This window comes from Xenopus laevis, chromosome 7L, assembly GCF_017654675.1.
Source record: "Xenopus laevis strain J_2021 chromosome 7L, Xenopus_laevis_v10.1, whole genome shotgun sequence".
Taxonomy (NCBI): Eukaryota; Metazoa; Chordata; class Amphibia; order Anura; family Pipidae; genus Xenopus; species Xenopus laevis.
In genome coordinates this window covers 59,633,050-59,655,024 of record NC_054383.1, presented here as the reverse complement: position 1 = coordinate 59,655,024, position 21,975 = coordinate 59,633,050, and the positions used below count along the sequence as shown (strand labels likewise).

Below are 21,975 nucleotides of genomic sequence, written 5' to 3'. Positions count from 1 at the left end.
ATTTAGAATCATTGTTTTTTTCATTTGTGTTTGTTTTCTGTCTACTAAGTGGTGTTTGTTTTAAAATTGCGACTCTATAGGTTTCATCCTTGAGAAAATCTTTAGTTTGGGAGGATTGTATTGCTTTTATTATTACAAGTTTCAAAATTGGAGGTTGGGTAACAATCCGTCCAATCTGAATTACAAACCAAGTTTCTAGCCCTTGCTGAGCACTGAACAGGGGGAGCCTACGCCATTTTGTCTTTAAGCACATGTGCCAGTGGCCATTTTGTCTTTAAGCACATGTGCCAGCGGCCATGTTGTCTTAGTTTTTTGAAAAGGTATATTGGGCTATTGGGGGAGGCACATCCGCTGCATATTACCCTAACAGTTGTTCTATTGTATATAGATTTTCATCTTTACATTTCATAACAGCAAAGTTCTCTTTGAACTTTTTGGAACATTTTTTACATTTTTGTTATACCTCTCTGCTGTTCCCTGCAGTCTATTGACTCCAGGATAGGGGGGTTTTCCTAAGGAAGAGACCATCACATGGTGTTGTTATTGTCCTTTTGTGTGAGTGAAGGAAGAGTGTTGCATGATTTACAACATAAGGCTATTTGTTAACTAGCTGTTTCTCTTTTTATACTCCTTGGTTTCCTGCTCTTTCTCTCTTTATTTTCCTCTCTTTATCTCCATTTCTCTCTTTTAAAACACTTTTGCTTACCCACTCTCTCTCTCTCTGTCTATAACTACCACACTAACTCTTTACCTTGCTTTTGGCTAGCCCTCTTTTCTGTTTTAATCTATTCTCAAACCAACACATTCTCTGTAGGTTTGGTTGGAAGACATATTTTCCATCATTGGAAGTCTGGTAGTGTAAGATAGCTGCTGTCTGCTTATGAAAGTTGCTGTTAGGAAGGAAATTCCTGTTAATTACATCCATAAGGACTGTGCTGCGAAGTCGGACTGTATAGGGCGAAAAAACAGTGAACTGGTTAGCTTTTTGTGAGGAGAAAAAGTGGGCCAAGCCTACTCGGGTTCATCAATTGTCGCGTGAGCTTTGTTCTCTTTTCTCTTCCCCTCGAGGTCCATCTTAAGGGTGGAAGGTGTCCGTGGTTCGTACCAAAGCCCGGGGGTGGAGTTTGTGGGGAAATTATTGAGGACTGTTCCCTTTCTTGTTCGCTTTCTTGACTTTTCGTCACTGAGTGACCAGGTGTCCGCGGTTTGTACCGAAAGCTTGGGGGACGGAACTTGGGGAGGTGAACTGGGGAGGGGTTTCTCTGTTTCTATCTGTTTTTCTGGCCACTTTCTCTCAAAACCTATTGGCCTGACTGGGGTGACCAGGTGTCTGTGGTTCGTACCGGAATCCCTAGGAAGGCTCAACTATATCTCCCTTGTTCTCACTTCCTGTCGCTCCCTCTCACTTGCTGTCAACACTCCAGGCATTGGGAACTCTTATCCTGCAGTCAGGGCGCTGTTTTGAGCCAATTTAGCACGAGGGATAAGGAAGGTGTCCGTGGTTCGTACCTGTCCGGATCCCTCGGCCGCTGATCCTTCTCTCTGAGTGGGCTACGGTGGATAATGTCCGTGGTTTGTATTTGAAGCCCTAGAGCTACTCAGAGGATGAACAGGTAAGGATCGACGGCGGTCTGGGCGGTGGACGTAGACACTGTAGGTGGACGCATCTACTTGGAAAAAGCTCGAGACTCGAGTATTGGTGTAGGGAAATCTAGGGAACAGAAGGGTACCACTTCTGAGTTCAGGACGGCTCAGCAGCACATGAAATCCACATATGGAGGAGGGACTGTTAAGCCCCTCAAAGATTGGCACAAATGGTCTTCAGGTTTAGAATGGTCCATCCCTAAGGAGGGGACGTTTGAGGTCTGGATCTGGGAAAAGTTCGTCCGTGAGTTCCACTCCAGACTCCAAACACATGGGTCTTTAGAGAAGGCCAATTTGTGGTTACAGGAATCTACCAAGCCTTAGCAGCAGGGCATTCAAAAGTCTCAGACAGTAAGGTCAAACATAATCATGTACTTCCGTCCAGCCAGAACTGCAGAAAGCAATAATGATAAGGACAAGACAGAGCTGCAAACAGGTTTAAATTTGCTAGCAACACAGGTCATCTCAACAGCCTCAGCTCATCTGTCTCTATCACCATCCCCACATCCGGAATCCGCAAAAGATGCCTCTGACAAAACGGATTACTGCCGCCTTGGAAAATCCGATTTGGTCACCTTATGTGAAGCCAGAGGTATCTCTATAATAGACAAATCCAAATTAGAATGCATAGAGGCCTTGGAAAGGGATAACTTCCAACAGGGCCCTGAGGGGGATTACAGGCGCTACGGGGGGGGCAAGGAATTCTGTAAGCAACTGACAGACAAAATGCCCACTATGTATAGTGCTGTGTCCCCATTCCAGTTTATGACAGCGATCCAGGGCCCAGATGAGGACGCCTCGGTCTATTGGCAGAGGTTAAAACAAGGGGTAACAGATGCAGGGTTTGAGCCAGGTCCAGATGCCCCAGAGAACACCCAGTCAGTATCGCCCATCCATCTAATGTTAAAGGCTAAATTTCTGGCTGGATTGGTGCCTAAGCTAAGAGATAGGCTAATGGTTGCACGACCAGAGGCCCATTCTATGAGTTTCCACTCCCTTATGGCAACAATCCAGGCCATAGAACTGGACCTGCATGCCAGGAAAGAGGCCAAGTCGGCCAAAATCATGGCAGCTCTTGAGCTAATATCCCAGGACCACCTTCCCTATACTAGGAAAAAGAAACTCACCAAACGTACTAATATAACTTGTTTTAATTGCTATCAAAAAGGACATTTAGCGCGCCACTGTCCAGAAAATGAGGACAAGAAAGAACAAAATTCTCTTAGTCCTTATAAAGTTGTTCCTGACCAGCCTCATGCACATAACCCAAACCCGGGGAAATCTTACCGTAGTACGGAGGGCCCCCCGGGAACCTACCATTTCATACCAGACCCTGAAACAGTTAAAACCTTCGGAGCTGCTACACAGTCCCATAGCTTCGCCCACTAGGGGAAAGGCAAACCGGTGTCGGCCCATTTCAATCTATTTCTTGAGGAATTGCCATATCCTCTGTCCTGCCTCATCGACACCGGCACAGCCAGGACTGTTCTAAAAACACAAGATCTAAAAGGCAGGATTCCACTCTCTGGCAACACAACCCCCACCGTTGGGCTTACAGGTCATCCAGTGACTCTTAGGGAGACGAAACCATTGTACTGCAGGTTAGGTCAACACAACGAAGCAGTCAGATCTCTATTAGTTTCAGATGATGTCCCTATCAACCTATTGGGAGCAGACATTCTGTCGGAGATTCAGGCCAACATTACTTATACCCCAGAGGGTGTTGTGGTAACTAGTGCACTCACAGACGAGTTGCTGTGTGCAGTGGTGGCAGTCCCGTATACTGGAGAACCTGGTACACATTTGTCCCTGGATGTACTAGCTGAGATAGACCCTAAGGTTTGGGCGGTTGACAAATATGATGTCGGCTTGCTGCCAGTACCTCCAGCCACTATACCTATTGCCCCCGGTTGCGTGCTACCAAAATTGCCACAGTATCCTCTGAGTATAGCACAGATGGACAGTCTCAAGATCCAGATTGATAGATATCTCCAAATCGAGGTCTTAACCCCAACACAATAACCCTGTAATACACCTTTATTTCCAGTGGCAAAAAAATCAGCCAAGGGTCAGGAAGTCACTTACCGACTGGTCCATGATAACAAAATCATAGTCAGTGATGCCTCGTTAGTGCCTAATCCTCACACATTACTTGCGTCCATTCCTCCTAAAGCTTCGTACTTTAGTGTTATCAACTTGTCTAATGCCTTCTTTTCTGTTCCACTAGATCCACAGTGTCAATACATCTTTGCTTTTTCGTTCCAGGGTAGACAGCTGACATGGACCCGGTTACCACAGGGGTCCATGACTAGCCCATCGGAATATAGTTGCAAGCTAAAGGTGGTATTAGACCAGTGGGTGCCAGAGGATGCGGAGGTCGCACTGTTACAATATGTGGACGATCTATTAGTTTGTTGCCCGGACAAGGATTCATGCTATAGACACACTATCTCGCTACTGAACCATCTGGCATCCACTGGGAATAAGGCTAGCAAGGAAAAATTGCAGTTTTGTAAGGAGAAGGTTATTTTTCTAGGCCTCTGTATCTCAAAAGGGACCCAACACCTGACAACACAACAGATACAGACTCTCAAAGACTTCACCCGACCTCGTAATGCCCGACAGTTGAGAGCCCTTCTAGGTCTGATCAATTACAGCAGAGATTGGATCCCTAATATTTCATTCAGAATGGGTCCTCTCTATACTTTCTGTGTTATTACAGAAAGTTGGTGACATAGTTTTAGATTCCCCTCTAACCTTTCTCATTCCACACTCTGTCCAAGAGATTCTCAACCAGGTCCAGACCAAACATCTTTCAGCAGCACGTCTGACCAAATCTGAAGTGACTCTCCTTACCCCTACTAACCTCACACTGAGACGATGTACAATCCTCAATCCCGCATCTCTTCTCCCGACCCATTCTGACTCGGAAGAAGAGGGGGGGACGAAGGGATTGTGACTGACTCTAACCCAACCATGACAGAACCAACAGACAATCACAACTGTCTTGAACTCATGGAACCCGAGACAGAAGCAGTACAACATCCACCTCCCTTAAGGTCGAGGAACGTGACGGGCGGATCCACGCCAGCCACTGCAAGAAGCTGCTGGACTATCAAGTGCAATGATCAGGTGCATTGTTTCTATATACACTTGTTGTTTAATGTATTTTGGATACTGTTATGAGGAGTCACATCCAAATTTACTGTTCAAGATGCATTTACAATTAGCAAAGACAGCAAATAGGTCCAACTGCTGGGTGTGCTCCAAACCCCCTCCGAGCCAGAGCATCCCGGCGATGGCGGCAGTACATGCCCTTTATGACATCAGGGTGGGCATGAGAAAATTTAGTCCTTCAGGTAGATCAGTGGAACGCCATCTGTCCATAGAATTTAATCAGACATTCTTAGATGGTAATGTCACCTATGGTCTTGATGTCAGCCCCGAGGCTTGTACTAGACTAAAGGTGGCCATACACGGATAGATCCGCTCGTTTGGCGATGTCGCCAAACGAGCGGATCTCCCTCCGATATGCCCACCTTGAGGTGGGCAATATCGGGCTGATCCGATCGTGGGCCCTAGGGCCCAACGATCGGATCCTAGCGTTCGCCAAACGGGCGGTCGGATCGCGGGACCGCATCAACGAACAGATGCGGCCGCGATCCGACGGGATTTTTAACCCCATCCGATCGAGATCTGGCCGACTTTCGGCCAGATCTCGATCGGGGAAGCCCGTCGGGGGCCCCCATACACGGGCCAATAAGCTGCCGACTTGGTCTGTCGGCAGCTTTTATCGGCCCGTGTATGGCCACCTTTAGCAGACCCGTGTGGGTATCCGGTCAATTAGGCCAGTCCGGGATTTGTTTTAATATCAGCTCTGGTTTTGGAGCCAAGTCCCTGGGGAGGACCGAATGCCCATCTGGGATAACCATCCAGATCGACCATAGAATCCCTGACAATAACAACCTAACCACCAGACATGATTATGTCTTCTGGGGGGGAGGGTGTGACATTCAGGAGGGTGCAGCAATCCCATTATCCATCCAGTTGTTGCGCAATGCCCGTAACCGTAACCCCAATGACCTTTGTGTCTCATTAACTGGGCCCTATTACTTTTTGTGCGGCCAGGCTGCCTATAGAGTCGTTCCCCTGAATACTAGAGGGTCATGCTCCTTAGTCAGGTTAGTCCCTGCCTCCTACATTGCCGACGGTCACAAGGACTTGATGGTGCAAAGGAGGGTAAGTGTGGGAAGAAGGACCAGGAGAGAGCTATTCTCCGTAGGGGACCGTGCATGGGCATGGTTTCCGGCATGGACCGGATGGGGTATAGAACTTATGAAGCGGCTAAATAATTTTTCCATCATAATGGACGAGATGTTTAATGAGACAGTCGAAGCCATGAGAGAAATTTCTTCTGAACAACGACAGCTGAAGACCCTTATGCTTCAGGAGAAAATGGCTCTCGACTATCTTTTAGCATCAAAGGGGGGTTTCTGTGAGTTCATCGGGGAGGATTGCTGTACCTGGGTGGAAGATACTGGGGACAAGGTTCAGGCCCATCTTGACAAGGTGAAAGCGTTACAGGGACAAGCACGCGCTATTGCAGAGGAGGGTTGGAACCCCTTTAAAGGTTTAGGGGGCTTCGGTGATATGTTGTTTTCTATTGGATCATGGCTTAAAGAAGTTGGAGTGTATGTCCTGCTCTGATTTCTTTTCCTCCTCTATGTGACGGCGAGAATGACCTGTTGTTTGGTGAACCAAGTTGCAAAGAGCCGTGCAGAGGACCATGTGATGATTCCATAAAGAGCCATCGCCTGAAGCATCCGGAACCCTTTACCTCAGGAAGATCAGCACAGGAAGAACCACCACCTTTTTTTTAACAAACTATGGACTGTCCCTAAAAGAACCGACTTCTTCCCTTCTTGGAGACTTTTTTTTGGGCTGTTCTTCTCAAAGAAGACATAACCAGAAACCTTGTATGATGACATCACCTCCCTGAAGGCCAGTCTGGACCTCATGATCAAGATATAAAGAAGATCAAGAATATTAGGCCGGTTCTTCTTGTTAGTGCATTTGTAGTGTAGCATGTTCCCTTTTCTTTCTGTACCCTTTAGAAGCTTTGGTTGGAGTGATTGTAGTGTTAGGAAGCCGTTGCTGTGACGACATATGGTGAAAAAGGAGGGACTGACGTGGAAATTTCTCATATTTCGCCATATGGCAGCCACCGATGCGGGATAAGCGTCTTTACGACCGACCTTTGCACAGTCGCCCGATCTTTCCGATTCCCATCCGATTTGTGTTCATCAGGCATGACTGCAGCATGCCGGGTGTGGCGCTGGTTGGGATTGAGGAATACGGACCACTGAACAAAGGTGTACTTTTACAGTACAAGCCATGCTAAGATCACTCTGTCTGTGTATATGTATATTACCGGGGGAAGTGCCTTTTGTCTTGGTGTCTTTTGTTTGCCTAGGGCAGTCTACCTTTCCCACCCCCCTCTTCTATGGACATGTGTCTGTGTGCTGGTTCCACCAATTGATTCATAGCATAACATGCACATTGATTGGATATATTGTAAGACCACCTTTTGTCTTAGTGTATAATAAACCACTGGCCATTGTAGAGGGAGGCAGAATACTGGACCCCAGCTAAGAACGACTGCTGTGACGTTATTTCCGGGGGATTGCGCAACATCACCACACGATACATCAAGGTTTCCGGATCGATTGTCCATTAAGGCAAAAGATCATTTAATTCTACTACAACAATATATATATATATATATATATATATATATATATATATATATATATATATATATATATATATATATATATATATATATATATATATATTCGCAAGAACAGCGACACTCACAGGATTTTCTTTAAAGATGAAAAATAAGTTTATTCCACTCAACGTTTCGATCCCTCACAGGGATCTTCGTCAGGAGATTAAAAACAAACCTATATATATATATAATCTTACACCAAGGTCGCAGGGAGACCCTTCTGCTGGTTTTATTCACTGTATCTGCAGTGTATATTTTCCCTGTTTCTTATAATCACGCCACTTAATTTGAATCTGACTGACAACTGGTGGCACATCACTGATTACCTGCACACGATTTGTTTTGTTGTATGTCACTCACACAAATGAAGTCAACAACATAACCACGCCCACTTATACATAGTTACACAGTTAAATTGGGTTGAAAAAAGACAAAGTCCATCTTGGGTTGAAAAAAGACAAAGTCCATCAAGTTCAACCCCTCCAAAAGAGAACCCAGCATCCATACACACACCCCTCCCTACTTTTAATTAAATTCTATATACCCATACCTATACTAACTATAGAGCTTAGTATCACAATAGCTTTTGATATTATGTCTGTCCAAAAAATCATCCAAGCCATTCTTAAAGGCATTAACTGAATCAGCCATCACAACATCACCTGGCAGTGCATTCCACAACCTCACTGTCTTGACTGTGAAGAACCCCCTACGTTGCTTCAAATGAAAGTTCTTTTCTTCTAGTCTAAAGGGGTGGCCTCTGGTACGGTGATCCACTTTATGGGTAAAAATGTCCCCTAAAATGTAATCATGTCCCCTTGCAAGAGCCTTTTTTCCAGAGAAAACAACCCCAACCATGACAGTCTACCCTCATAATTTAAGTCTTCCATCCCTCTAACCAATTTAGTTGCACGTCTCTGTACTCTCTCCAGCTCATTTATATCCCACTTAAGGACTGGAGTCCAAAACTGCACTGCATACTCCAGATGAGGCCTTACCAGGGACCTATAAAGAGGCATAATTATGTTTTCATCCCTTGAGTTAATGCCCTTTTTTATGCAAGACAGAACTTGATTTGCTTTAGTAGCCACAAAATGACACTGCCCAGAATTAGACAACTTGTTTTCTACAAAGACCCTAGATCCTTCTCATTTAAGGAAACTCCCAACACACTGCCATTTAGTGTATAACTTGCATTTATATTATTTTTGCCAAAGTGCATAACCTTGCATTTATCAACATTGAACCTCATTTTCCAGTTTGCTGCCCAGTTTTCCAATTTAGACAAATCACTCTGCAAAGTGGCAGCATCCTGCATGGAACCTATATTTCTGCTCAATTTAGTATCATCTGCAAAAATAGAAACAGTACTTTCAATGCCCACCTCAAGATCATTAATAAAAAAGTTGAAAAGCAAGGGACCTAGTACAGAACCCTGCGGTACTCCACTAACAACACTGGTCCAATTAGAAAATGTTCCATTTACCACCACTCTTTGTAGTCTATCTTTTAGCTCTATCCAGGTACAAATACTATGTTCCAGACCAACATTCCTTAATTTAACCAGTAACCTTTTGTGTGGCACTGTATCAAATGCTTTAGCAAAGTCTAAGTAAATCACATCCACTGCCATCCCAGAATCGAGGTCTCTACTTACCTTCTCATAAAGATCTATTACGCATAAAACCATGCTGGCACAAACTCATAGTATTATGATTTGCTATGAAGTCCAGTATCTTATACTTTAATAACCCTTCGAAAAGCTTTCCTACCACTGACGTCAGACTAACTGGCCTATAGTTTTGAGGCTGAGAATGGGATCCTTTTTTGAATAGAGGCACCACATTAGCAATTCGCCAGTCTCTCGGCACTATGCCAGATCTCAATGAATCCTAAAAAAATTAAGTAAAGAGGTTTGGCAATCACAGAGCTAAGCTCCCTAATCACCCTGGGATGAATACCATCTGACCCCGGACCTTTGTTAATCTGAACATGTTCTAGTCTCTTTTGAATTTCTTCATGTGTGAACCATGCATCATTAGTTGTATTACTAGAATTGGGACTATTAAGAAGGAAACCTTCTCTTACTGGTTCCTCATTTGTGTAGACAGATGAAAAATATGAGTTCAGAATCTGTGCTTTTATTTTGTTTTCATCAACCAGCTGACCCCCCCTCTGATAGTAAGGGTCTCACCCCTTTCTGCTTCATTTTTTTACTATTAACATATTTAAAAAATAATTTTGGATTTTTTTACTGCTTGCTGCAATATCCTTTTCTATATCAATTTTAGCTTGCCTTATGATGTTTTAGCTTGCCTTTTTCATGCCCACTTATGATATCAAAACATAACTGTGAGACATGAACATGACTCATGTGTCTGGAGCACTACAATAAATTTGGGAACACCCCACATTTGATCAAGGTATTGGCTTTTCATTTTTTTGCCTTACTTATAACTGGCAGTGGAGGAGGCCAGTACCAATACCTTTCCCCATTACCTCATATTTTTGCATATGCCCACCTATGATGTCAGTAACATAGTCACGCCCACTTCTGATGTCAGTTATGTAGCCACGCCTGCTTATGATGTCAATAACATAGCCATGCCCACTTATGACATCACTGGCGCTGTTTGGCACCCTTTGTGCAATTTGTTTGTGTATAAATTTTTATGTTCACTTTAGGCTCTGCCTTTCCTGATGACGGCTCGAGTCTAAGAGCCAAAACGTTGAATAAACCCACTTTTTTCATCACAAAAGACCTATGAGTGCGGATTTCTTTGCTCTATTGATATTGATATATGTTCCAGCACCTAGGCATTTCCATTGTTTTCTGTGTGCACCTATCCAGTAGTTTGTTTGTATGTGGACTACCCTATTTCCACCCAGGTGGATAATGGTGAGTCCTTGCAAGGTGGCACCAGACTCATTTTTTTTGCTTTTTGACGCTTTGAAGTAATTTTGAAGGTTGGCTTAATATTTGAAAATAGACAGGAATAACACTCTATTTTGGCTTTTCCCTATGGATAATGGAAGATACCCAGCTACACACTGAGGTAGAGATGACGGGAGAGCATACATTTTCATCTGAGGATGCCGAAAGGATTCTGTTCGCTGACCTCAATACCCGGTAGGACCCCTCGGGACCTGTATAACCAATTGTTAAATTTAAAGAAAAGAGAATTAGATTTACTACTACACGGGACTTACTTATCGAGTTACCATAGACAGAAGCTTATGCCCAGAGGTTTCAGAGTTAGAAACATCTCCACTTTGGGTAGATCCAACGCTGAGTTTTGCAGCAAGTGGTGTAAGATTCTTAATAAATGTTCATCAGATTTGATCTTGTTGGTTTTAGAATTTGTGGGCAATTTACCAAAACAGGAATTACCAACTTTGAATCAGACCATTTGCTGCAACTTTCACAAGATACAACTGTTGACTGGCTCAAGAATATAGAGACAAACCTAAATAAATACAGACAGGATTTGATCTCCTTTAAGGAGAAAAAACTGGGATTTGTTAAAGAAGATTATAAACAAAAAAAAGTGTACAGATGGTTGTTAGGGATTACAGAACCCATGTTTCTCTTAACACTGTGGATAGTTCGGGGGACTCGACTGACTCTGACCCTGGACTACCAACTACCTCTTCACAGGCTTTTTTAGACACTACCCCAGTACACAGCCACACACAAATCAAGGAGGGGGGTAGAACCAGGAGAGGTGGCAAAAAGCATAACTGAAAAAATGTCGAGAAGGGGTAGGAGGAAGACCTAGTAGTCAATTTATCCAAACATACGCTCACCATGGGGGAAACCAGACTGTTAAACCATGGGTTAAAATTTGTGCCTACAAATTTCTCAAAACCTTTTGATGTCTTTAAAGACATACACAGGTTCAAAAGACAGTTGAAGTTAAAGGATAATTTCAAAGCAAAAATGACTATTGACAGGTCTCCCTTTACTAAGAAAAGCAATTTTGATCCCCCAAACACTCCCCCGACAATTTCTATCTTCACACGCCTTCTGTCTAAGGACTCCACCAAAGTACATACCAGTGTGAATAAAGGACATTCCAATCTCAATAAACAGGAGAGAGAAGCCATTGCTTTTCTCAGGGCCAACAAAGATATAATCATCAGAGGGGCAGAGGGGCCATCGTCCATCATCGGACAAAGGAGGGGCCATCGTCCTATTGGACAAAGATTACTATGTGAACAGCTATCTGATAGTAACACATACACCAGCTTAACACATGACCCCACTGACAAATACAAAGAGAAGCTTGATAGCCTGGTGACTATGGGAGTTAGGGCTGGTTGGCTGATGGAAAGCACTGGCCAATATCTTACTACTGACTTTCCCAGAATTCCCTTTATGTATACTATTCCCAAGATACATAAATCGTAGACTGCACCCCCTGGGCATTACATTACTTCTGCCACAAGGTCCATTTATCAACCAGTTGCTAAATACCTGGACCATTTTTTACAGCCCCTTGTCCAACGTATGGAGTCGTACATCAAGGACACTAAACACCTATTGACTTTGCTAAAAGATGTTAGGGTTCCTGATAATTGCTTACTGGTGACAATGGACGTCTCCAGTCTGTATACTGTTATCCCACACACAGAGGGCCTAATGTCGTGCCAGAGGGCACTTCAAAAGTTCCACCAGGGTCCACCAACTGTTAGACATGGTGTTATCACACAACTACTTCATTTTCCAGGACTCTTTCTTTTTGCAAACATCAGGGATCATACAATTTTCCAATTAAGGTGGCAAATACTTGAAAAGATATGGGGTAGAACTGAGCATGAAACAAAAAGGAAATTATTACAACGTGAATGTTATTGGATCTGGCTACTGCAGACTAAACAACCCAGTGGATTAAATGAAGAATTTAACATGAATTGCTACTTGTAACATTAAAAGTATCTAATAACCATACTTGTAATTAACTGTAACTATTTTGTTACCTGCAATAATTCAGCTACTTGTAACATAGTATCAAATAACTGTTTTGTAACTAACTATAACTGTTTTGTTCCTTTATTGATTTTTTCAATGAATCGATACTATCCAGGGAAAGCTTATGAAGAGGGAAAGATAGTATAATTTTTTACTTTACTAATGCTAGCCAGGTGCCATGTAAAAATTGTCACGAAGATCTATAATTAACATTGTATTTTAAACATTTTGTAAAAATTTTAGATTCTTATGGTTGGAGTTCACACAAAAAAGATTCACTACTGCAGACGAGTGAAATCTTAATTCCTTATAGGAGAAAATAGACTGACGTCTAAAACGGTATCTTTACTGAATAGGTTACTAACCAAGAGGACAGTGAGATATACTTCTAAAATATATGGACTTGCACTATTAAGTTTAATTATTGCACTCATCACTTGTACTAACAAATCAATTGTTTGCGGTATAAAGCACATTGTGTGGGATGTTCTGCATGTCTGATGAAGGGGCCCGCCCCTGAAACGTTACATCTTTGACATAATAAACGTGCAGGAGTCACCCCTGCTACACTTGCCATCGTGTGTCTGGTATCTTTTACGGACCTAGAAGTAGACTATCACATAGTAGCCAGCTTGCAGAAACACGGTTTGCTTTCTTAGAGCAGGAAACAGGAACAGGAAACCTGAGATGAAGGAACATTTTATGGAGAAGATGTTTGAAAGAGATCATGCTGAGCCTGCACCACCACTTGAGAAAGGAGAAGAGTGCTGGTACCTTCAATCTTTTGAGTAGAACCACCCTCGCAAACTGGACCAGATAAGGGTGGGCTTTGACTCAAGGTGTTTCCCTCAACAACCTTCTTCTCACTCAGCCTGTAAAGTTACTGAAATCTGACTGTGGGACTAATTTTATAGGAGCACAAAGAGTGGAAAACTTCTTGAGCAACAACAAGTGTAAATGGGAATTCAACCCACCTCACTCACCTCACATGGGAGATCTGAGGTCATTGAAGAAGGTTCACTGAACCTAAAATCTTTTTCAGACCCATTAATGAACAGGTGCTTCTTCTATCCAAAGATGAGGATGCATCTCCAAGATAGACATGAACTGTTCTCTGTTCCTAGCACAGTCTATAGCTTCAGGACATTGCAACAAGTATTAAAATATTAATGTTAATGTTTGCATTATCCTCATTTGCTTCCCTTCCCTCACATTCTCATATGCCAAGAACAGAGTGATATATTAGGATATATCACTAATGTTTGTTCATTATTTGAAATCTAAAGATTGCATTACATGCATTATTTGTTTTATGGTTTGCTTTTCCTTGTTTGGACCATCTCCCCTCATGTTGTCCCCCTCTGGTCTCTGTCTGTTGGTTTATTCCACTTGTCCAGTAGTATATGTTAGGCTCCATTTTAAACTGCTGGAGTGGATCATATTATAATCTTTTGATCTATCCGGACGTTCACTGTTGTCAGGATCTTCACAGTTTTGAAATTAACTTCTCAACTGCCTTCTAGGTGTCATTCTGATTGAGTCAAATGTCTGCTGACATTCCTGAGGTTGTAAGTTATTGCTTTACCAAGACAGCTTGACAAGTTAAAGAGATCACACTTCCAATGCTTAGAAAGGGAGGCAGAACAATTAGAGAGATTATATATTTATACATAGTTATCACATCACCCCTTAAGCACCTCTTCTGAAGAATGCCAACTTGCAAGGAAGTTGGAAGGAGTCCTTCCTCATAGCTAACATTTTAAATACCTTTTACCCAGGGCCGCTTCGGCCATGAGGCAAGGTGAAATTCTTGCCTCAGGCGGCAGCGAGAGGCCAGTTACAAGGGTCGGCAAAAAGCGCTGAACTTTAAGAGCTGAACTTCTGGGTTTTAACCCAGAAATCCAGCTCCGCTAGTGCAAAGAGCGCTATTGCGGTCAATGCACTAGCGATACTGCCCCCTTAAACCCACCGGGAAGCTAAATTTGTGCGGAGCGGGAGAGGAGGGGGGCGGCATCCTCAGACGGCAGCAGCCCCAGAATCGCCCCTACTTTTACCAGCTTAGTTGCCCTTCTCTAATTGAATAATGTCCTGTTTGAGCGATGGAGACCAAAACTTTATGGCATATTCTAGATGGGGCCTTACCAGTGCTCTATACAGTGGAAAAATTACCCCCTCCTTCCATGAATCAATGCTCCTTTTAATACAGCTCAAGACCTTATTTGCCTTTGATGCTGTTGAGCATTGCTTGCTACAGCCAAGTTTATCATCTACAAGGACTCCATGGTCCTTTTCCATATTGGATTTGCCTAGTGCAGTCCCATTAATGGTATAAGTGGCTTGGATATTTTTACATCCCAGGTGCATGACTTTACATTTATCAACATTGAATCTATCTGCCACTTAGCTGCCCAGATTTCCAATATGTCAAGATCCTTTTGCAAGGATGTCGCATCCTGGATGGAATTAATTGGGCTGGATAGTTTAGTGTAATCTGCAAACACTGATACATTACTTACAATATCCTCCCCATAGTCATTAATGAACAAGTTAAATAAAAATGGACACAATACCAGGCCCCAAGGGACCCCACTAAGAACCCTACTCCAAGCAGAGAATGTTGCATTAACAACCACCCTCTGTACCCTATCCTGTAGTCAGTTTCCTATCCATGTGCATACTACTTCATTAAGCCCAACAGACCTTCGAGAGCAGTAGTTTGTGGGGAACAGTGTCAAATGCTTTAACAAAATCCAAATAAATCACATCTACTGCTCCCCCACTGTACCTCATCATAAAATGCAATCAAATTTGTCTGACATGACTTATCCTTCATAAAGCCATACTGATTACTGCTCATAATTTGGTACCAATATGGTTGTAACAGATACACTAAAGGCAAATGTCCTAAACCAGTTATTTTCTTATTTTCATTCACTAGGACAACATTTTGAATGTGATCCCTTAAAGGACCAGTAACATCAAAAAAAATTTATATAAAAAATCCATTCTATATGTTAAAAACAATGGCCATGCCCCAATACATTTATATAACAGACCTAGTGTTTTTTTTAAAAAAAATTCAAAATACCTTTCCTCCATTACATTGGAAAATGGCGAAAGGCCGACCAGTGTGCACTCCCGACACTGTACCTTCACACAGTACCGGAAGTAAGAACACAGAGCCGACCTGGAGGCAGGGGTGAGTGAACTGCTGTGGGGAGAAAGGCTGAGAGGACAGAAACGCTGCGTGGGAGAGAAAAGCCGATATGACAGAAGGGCTGCCAGCAGAGAGGCTGAAGGTAGGTTAAGGCTGAGGGAAGGGAAACGCTGCATGGGAGAGAAAAGCCGATGTGACAGAAGGCTGCTGGCAGAGGCTGAAAGGCTAAGGGGAGGGAAAGCCTGTGGGACAGAACGCTGCGTGGGAGAGAAAGGCCGAGGTGACAGAAGGGCTGCTGGCAGAGAAGCTGAAAGGAGGGTAATGCTGAGGGGAGGGAAACGCTGCGTAGGAGAGAAAAGCTGATGTGACAGAAGGGCTGCCAGCAGAGAGGCTAAGGGGAGGACAGAAATGCTGCGGGGAGAAAATGGCAGAGGTGACAGAAGGGCTGCCGACAGAGGAGCTGAATGGAGGGTAAGGCTGAGGGGAGGGAATTGCTGTGGGCAGAGAGGGAACCAATGAGGGCTGTGTGGAGTACAACACTGCGGGTGCTAAAGGCTGTTTGTGAAGGGGAAACTCGGAAGAGAGATGCAGCAGCGCGCATGTAGGGGGAGAAGAAGAAGAACAAGCAAGAAGATGGCAGAGACCCCTTGGACGCCGTGGGACAGTGCCGGTTTCAGTTTTTTCCTATGTCTTATCCAAACAGCAGGAATGATCAGCATATTGGAGGTAATTTGTAATTTGTTTTTTTCAAGAATTAAAAATGGTGTTACTGGTCGTTTAACCACAGATGTCAAACTTACTGGCCTCTAATTGCCAGGCTGAGATCATAATACCATTTTTAAATATTAGAATGATATCAGCCTTCCTCCAATCCATAGGTACCATACCAGATGAAAGGGAATCTGAGAAAATCAGAAATAGGGACCGGTCTAAAATAGAACTAAGCTCTCTCAGAACTCGGGGGGGGGGAAGCCATCTGGCCTTGGTGCCTTGTTTACATTAATTTTTATTAAAGCTTTATGAATCATATCCTGAGTCAGCCACTGGCTAGATTGAGCTGAGCCAACAGTGCAGCCATGAAGTGAGCCTGGGAACTGATTGTATACACTGAAGAAAATAACTGGTTTAGGACATTTGCCTTTAGTGTATCTGTTACAACCATATTGGTACCATTATATAAAGGAGCAACACTCTCAACCCACATCTTTTTACTATTAATATATTTAAAAAACATTTTGGGGTTAGTCTAAGCCTCAGCCATAATGCACTTCTCATTTCCTATCCATGCCTTCTGAAAGCTGTTTTACTACATTTAATATAGTGTTCATATTTTTTAAATGCAGCTTCTGTCCCCACAGACGTTTTTAAATGTCTTCAACTTCTATATTAAGGCTCATAAGGTGATCTTTAGTGCTTCTACATTTACTCCTTAAGGGAATAAACTGAAACAGTAACGATTTAATATCATTTTAAATGCCAGCCATTTCTGTTCTGTGTTTTAGCTGTAAACATAATGCCCCAATCTATGCTTTGAAGGGTAGCATTAAAATTAGTTTTTCTGAAATTCAGAGTTTTTGTTGCCCATGTGTATGTTTGCACCAGACATTGAATGAGATCACATTATAATCACTATTACCCAGGGGTTCAATTACTTGCACATTTCCTATACATTGTGGTTCATTAGAGATCACTAGATCCAGAATAGCATTTTTTTCTGGTAGGCTCCTCAACAACTTGTGCCATAAAATTGTCATGCAACAAGTTTATAAACTTGTTCCCATTAACTGTTCTGGCAGTAATGTTGCTCCAATCAATATCTGGATAATTAAAATCTCCCATTATCATTAATTTCCCCAAGCTAGCAGCCTTTTCTTTTTGCATCAGGAGCTTAGGCTTACATTAGGGGGTCTATAGCAAACTCCTACAATTAATTTGCTGGACTCTTTATAATCGGTGAAGAGCTCCACCAGTAAGACTTCAGCCCCCTCATTTTCTAATATCACCTCCTCCCTTTATGTTATCTTTTAAATCCTGCCTAACAGACATTACCCCTGCTCCTTTCCTATTTCCTCTGTCCCTCTGAAACAAAGTATAGGCTCTGATATTTACTACCCAATCATGCGACTCATTCAGTCATGTTTCCGCCACACCAATCACATCATATGTTCCCTCCAGCACCCGCACCTCTAGCTCTCCCATTTTACCAGTCAGATTCCTTGCATTTGAAAACATACATTTAATACTGGCACCATATTGAACATATGACATGTGGTCCTCCCCGTCCTTGACAGTATCCACAACCAAATCTCCTACTTCATTTTCCCTTCCTTTGCCCACTAACTCATCTTCCACGAAATCCTTTACTGAACCCCCACTCCATGCCTAGTTTAAAATCTCCTCCAACCTTCTAGCTATCTTTTCTGCCAAAACAGCTGAACCATCATCACTGAGGTACAGCCCATCCCTGACAAAGAGCCTGTAGCTGATCAAATCAGCCCATTTCTCCAAAAACCCAAAACCCTCCTCCCTACATCGCTCAGCCATGCATTAATCTCCCTAAGCTCACGTTGCTCGTGGCACAGGTAATACCTCTGAGAAAATTACCTTGGAAGTCCTTGCCCTCAACTTTAAACCTATCTTTTTAAAATCATACTTGGGGACTCTCACTCCTCCTCTAACTTTGTCATTGGCAGATAAAGGAGGTGATATTGTTATAATGGACTATATTGGATTATAGTAGAGGTGGTACGTTGGGCATTTACAAAATTCTGCTGTATATGATGGCCCACCCATTGACTTTATTTGTCAGCTTTTAGAATTAACGCTAAAATGTAATTATTTTTGTTTTGAGAAACAGTATTATTTATAAATAGTAGGTATGTCAATAGGTGCTTCAGTGGCTCCTGCTTTTGCTAATTGTTATATGGCTTTTTATGAACAGCATAACATTGTACCTAAATTTGGAGAATCTCTTTTTTATATTTACTTTACATCGATGATGTGTTAATTGTGTGATGGAGTCATGAGACTGAGTTGTTAAATACATTAAAAAGCCTCAATACCTTGAATTCTCCAGTTAAATTTATAGTCACATATGATATGCAACAGATCCAATTCTTGGATGTTGAAATATTTAAGCAAAATAATGGTTTGGGTTATAAACTATATCAGAAACCCACAGACAAAAATACTCTTTTATACTCCACTAGTTTTCATTTGCCTAGTTAAAAAAATCAGTTCCTTTTTCACAGTTCCTACATACCATGCGCAATAATTCTGATCAAGTCATATGTGAAAGGCAGTTACAAGAAACTTTGGATTGTTTCAAACAAAGAGATTATTATCAATCTATAGAACCATTGGTCTCTTTTACAGAGTGATAAAAAACTCAAGTCTCAAGTCTTAAATCAAAAACCTATGTGAGGATACAAACGGGGACCATATCTAAGGGTGGTGGCACATGTAGGGTTTTCGAAAGATTAGTCGCCCAGCGACAAATCTCCTCTTCTTCAGGTGACTAATCTCCCCGAAATGCCTTCACGCAGGCTAGAGATTCACTAGATACATTTTTCAATTATGAACATGGCATAGAAGAATTGACCATGATAACCAATTTGCAGTATTTCTTCAGATGCAGCAGTCATGCTTTTGAAGGAGTTGTGTTCTAAATGCAGTATGATGTTGGTAGTGCAGCCCTGACTGGCTGGCTGCAGTTGTTAAAGGAGAATTAAACCCTAAAAATGAATATGGCTAAAAATGCCATATTTTATATACTGAACCTATTGCACCAGCCTTAAGTTTCAGCTTATCAATAGCAGCAATGATCCAGGACTTCAAACTGGTCACAGGGGGTCACCATCTTGGAAAGAGTCTGTGACACTGACATGCTCAGTGGGCTCTGAGCAGCAGTTGAGAAGCTAAGCTTAGTGGTTGTCACAAATTATCCAGCAGAAAATTAGGTTGGCCTGTAATATAAGATGATGCTACAGGGCTGATTATTAAATTCTGATGCTAATTGCACTGGTGCTGTGCTGCCACATAGTAATTATCTGTATTAATTACTAATCAGCCTTATATTGTGACATTTCTATTCTATATGTACTGTATATTGTGAGTGAGTCCATAAGCTCAGTAAATTACAGCTGCACAGAGCATGTGCAGTGAATCAGCAGAAAAGAAGATGGGGAGCTACTGGGGTATCTTTTGAGACACAGATCTTTACTGCTAAAGGGCTGTGGTTGCCTTGGGCTGGTACAGAAGCACAAAACATCATGTACAACATTTCTACCTACTTCTTTGGTTAGGCTTTAGTTCTCCTTTAAATTGCAGCTGCTACTGATTTACTAATTCCTACAGGTCATATTTCTGTGGTCTCTGCTCAGGCCCTTCAAAGAAAGTTAAACTGCAAGTACTACTTTATTGCTAACACTAGAAATTTCAGGTAGTTTTGTCCTTTAGAAAGTGTATGACAAAATTGAACCCTTTAAGTGCCACGATTGTAGAATTGTACGGTCTGTGGAAAAATTACTGTAGTGCCACAGATCGTAGATTCTTTGATCTGCTGCACTTCCGGGTTTGGAAGCCGCTTGCTCCATCCCTCCTCTAACGGGGGATCGAGTGGCCCCAAGGCAGCACCAGGCATGTTATTTCTACTTGTCCTGCTGCTGCACGTACTCCTCTGCCACCCAGCGCTGACTCCCCTGCCGGAAGAAGCAGGAAGAAGGATCATTACATCATGGGAGCCCTCCAGCCCATCCACATTGATCTGCAGCCTTTTTCCCAGGTTAGTATCACACTTACACACACAACACACACTTACATTCACACTTATACACACTCACACATACATTTTTGGGGACCGGGGGGTCACATTCACTCACACACACTTGCACGCTCACACACGTGCACATAACACGCAAATTTACCAATTGTACAAACGCATACAGTACATACACTGGTTTGTGGGGGGGGTTTGTTCTTATCGCATTGTCTGTTTTTTGGCTGAAAAAACATGTTTTATTGCCATTGCAAATAGCGTATTAGCTAACCATACTGCACAATACCATTTGTATGTTGTTTCATTGATTATATTGCAATTTTGGTGATTTTGGTACATTTCTAGCCATTTTATTGCATTTCCCAGCTCTGCATAGGGGTGTTCACTTGTTTCTCTCCATAAAACCTATTTGGCCAAGCTAAAATATTCAAAACGTGATTCTGACGGCTGATTACACTAGTCTGGAAAAAATGCATTGATTTTTGTGGTTTTATTGGATTTTAGTGATTTATTTGCATTTCACATTGTTCTGTATTACTTTGTTTTGCTCATGTAAATTGTATCTATTATACATCCATTTGGGGGTCTCTGTGCGCCACATAGTTTGGTAAGTGTATGCATTTTGGGCATAAAAGTGTTCAGTAGACCCCTGTTGTTCATATTTAAGATGTTTTGTGCTGATACTTATGAAATGTGGGGCATATAATGGGGTAAAATGAAAGCTTTGTGACGACTTTCAGAAATTTGATAAAAACTGATACATTCAGCATAACTTTATAGTTTGCAGAATAAAGATGTATTTTCCTATTCTGGATTCGTCAGAGTGTGTACTTTTTGATAATATATGGTTTGTAGGGTATCCTTACTGTTAGGGGGTCTTATGGCACATAATACACATGCCGAGTGCTTATTGCAGCAGCAGGAATGTCAGCTGTATAAAATTCATATGCGCTATTTTCATTTGGGTGCCTCTGTATGCCACATAGTTTGGTAAATCTATGCATATTGGGCAACAAAGTGTTCAGTAGACCCCTAACGTTCATATTCAGGATGTTTTATGCTAAGTTACAAAATGTCTGGCATATAATGGGTGTAAAATGCAAGCTCTGTGATGATTTTCAGAAATTTTAAATCAGCATGGCTTTACAGTTTGGCAGTTTGCAGTAGAAACACATATTTACCCATATTGGATTTGTCAGAATGTGTACTTTCTGAAAATATATGGTTTTCTAGGGTCTCCATACTGTTGGGGCATAATACACATACTGGGTGCTTATATTGTAGTAGTCAGACTGTCATACGTTAGAATTCATATGCACTATTTGAATTTGGGGGTCTCTGTATGCCTCATAGTTTGGTAAATCTATGCATACTGGCATCAAACTGTTTAGTAGACCCCTGGCGTTGATATTTAGGTGCCTTTTGCTGCTACGTTATGAAATGTGGGGTATATAATCAGGGCCAGTTTTACATAGGACTATTTGTATGCACTAACTTTATTTTGGGAGCTCTAAATCCCAGATACTTTAGTAAACCTATGCACAATGGGCATCAAACTGTTTGGAGGATTTACAGAATTTGACTGTATTACGAGAGGAATCTCCTTTTCTTTTTTTTTCTCTCTTTTTTCTTTT

At 42.2% G+C, this 21,975-nt stretch overlaps 1 protein-coding gene across 1 annotated transcript; it reads left to right on the top strand.

Annotated features, from left to right (window-relative positions):
- Window positions 1–5,443: 5,443 nt before the first annotated feature.
- On the top strand, window positions 5,444–6,487 carry LOC121395449 (syncytin-2-like). Its single transcript, XM_041569002.1, has 2 exons — window positions 5,444–5,580; window positions 5,692–6,487. Exons 1-2 carry the CDS (start codon window positions 5,449–5,451, stop codon window positions 6,349–6,351), a joined length of 792 nt encoding a protein of 263 aa, XP_041424936.1. The 5' UTR covers window positions 5,444–5,448; the 3' UTR covers window positions 6,352–6,487.
- Window positions 6,488–21,975: the final 15,488 nt, after the last annotated feature.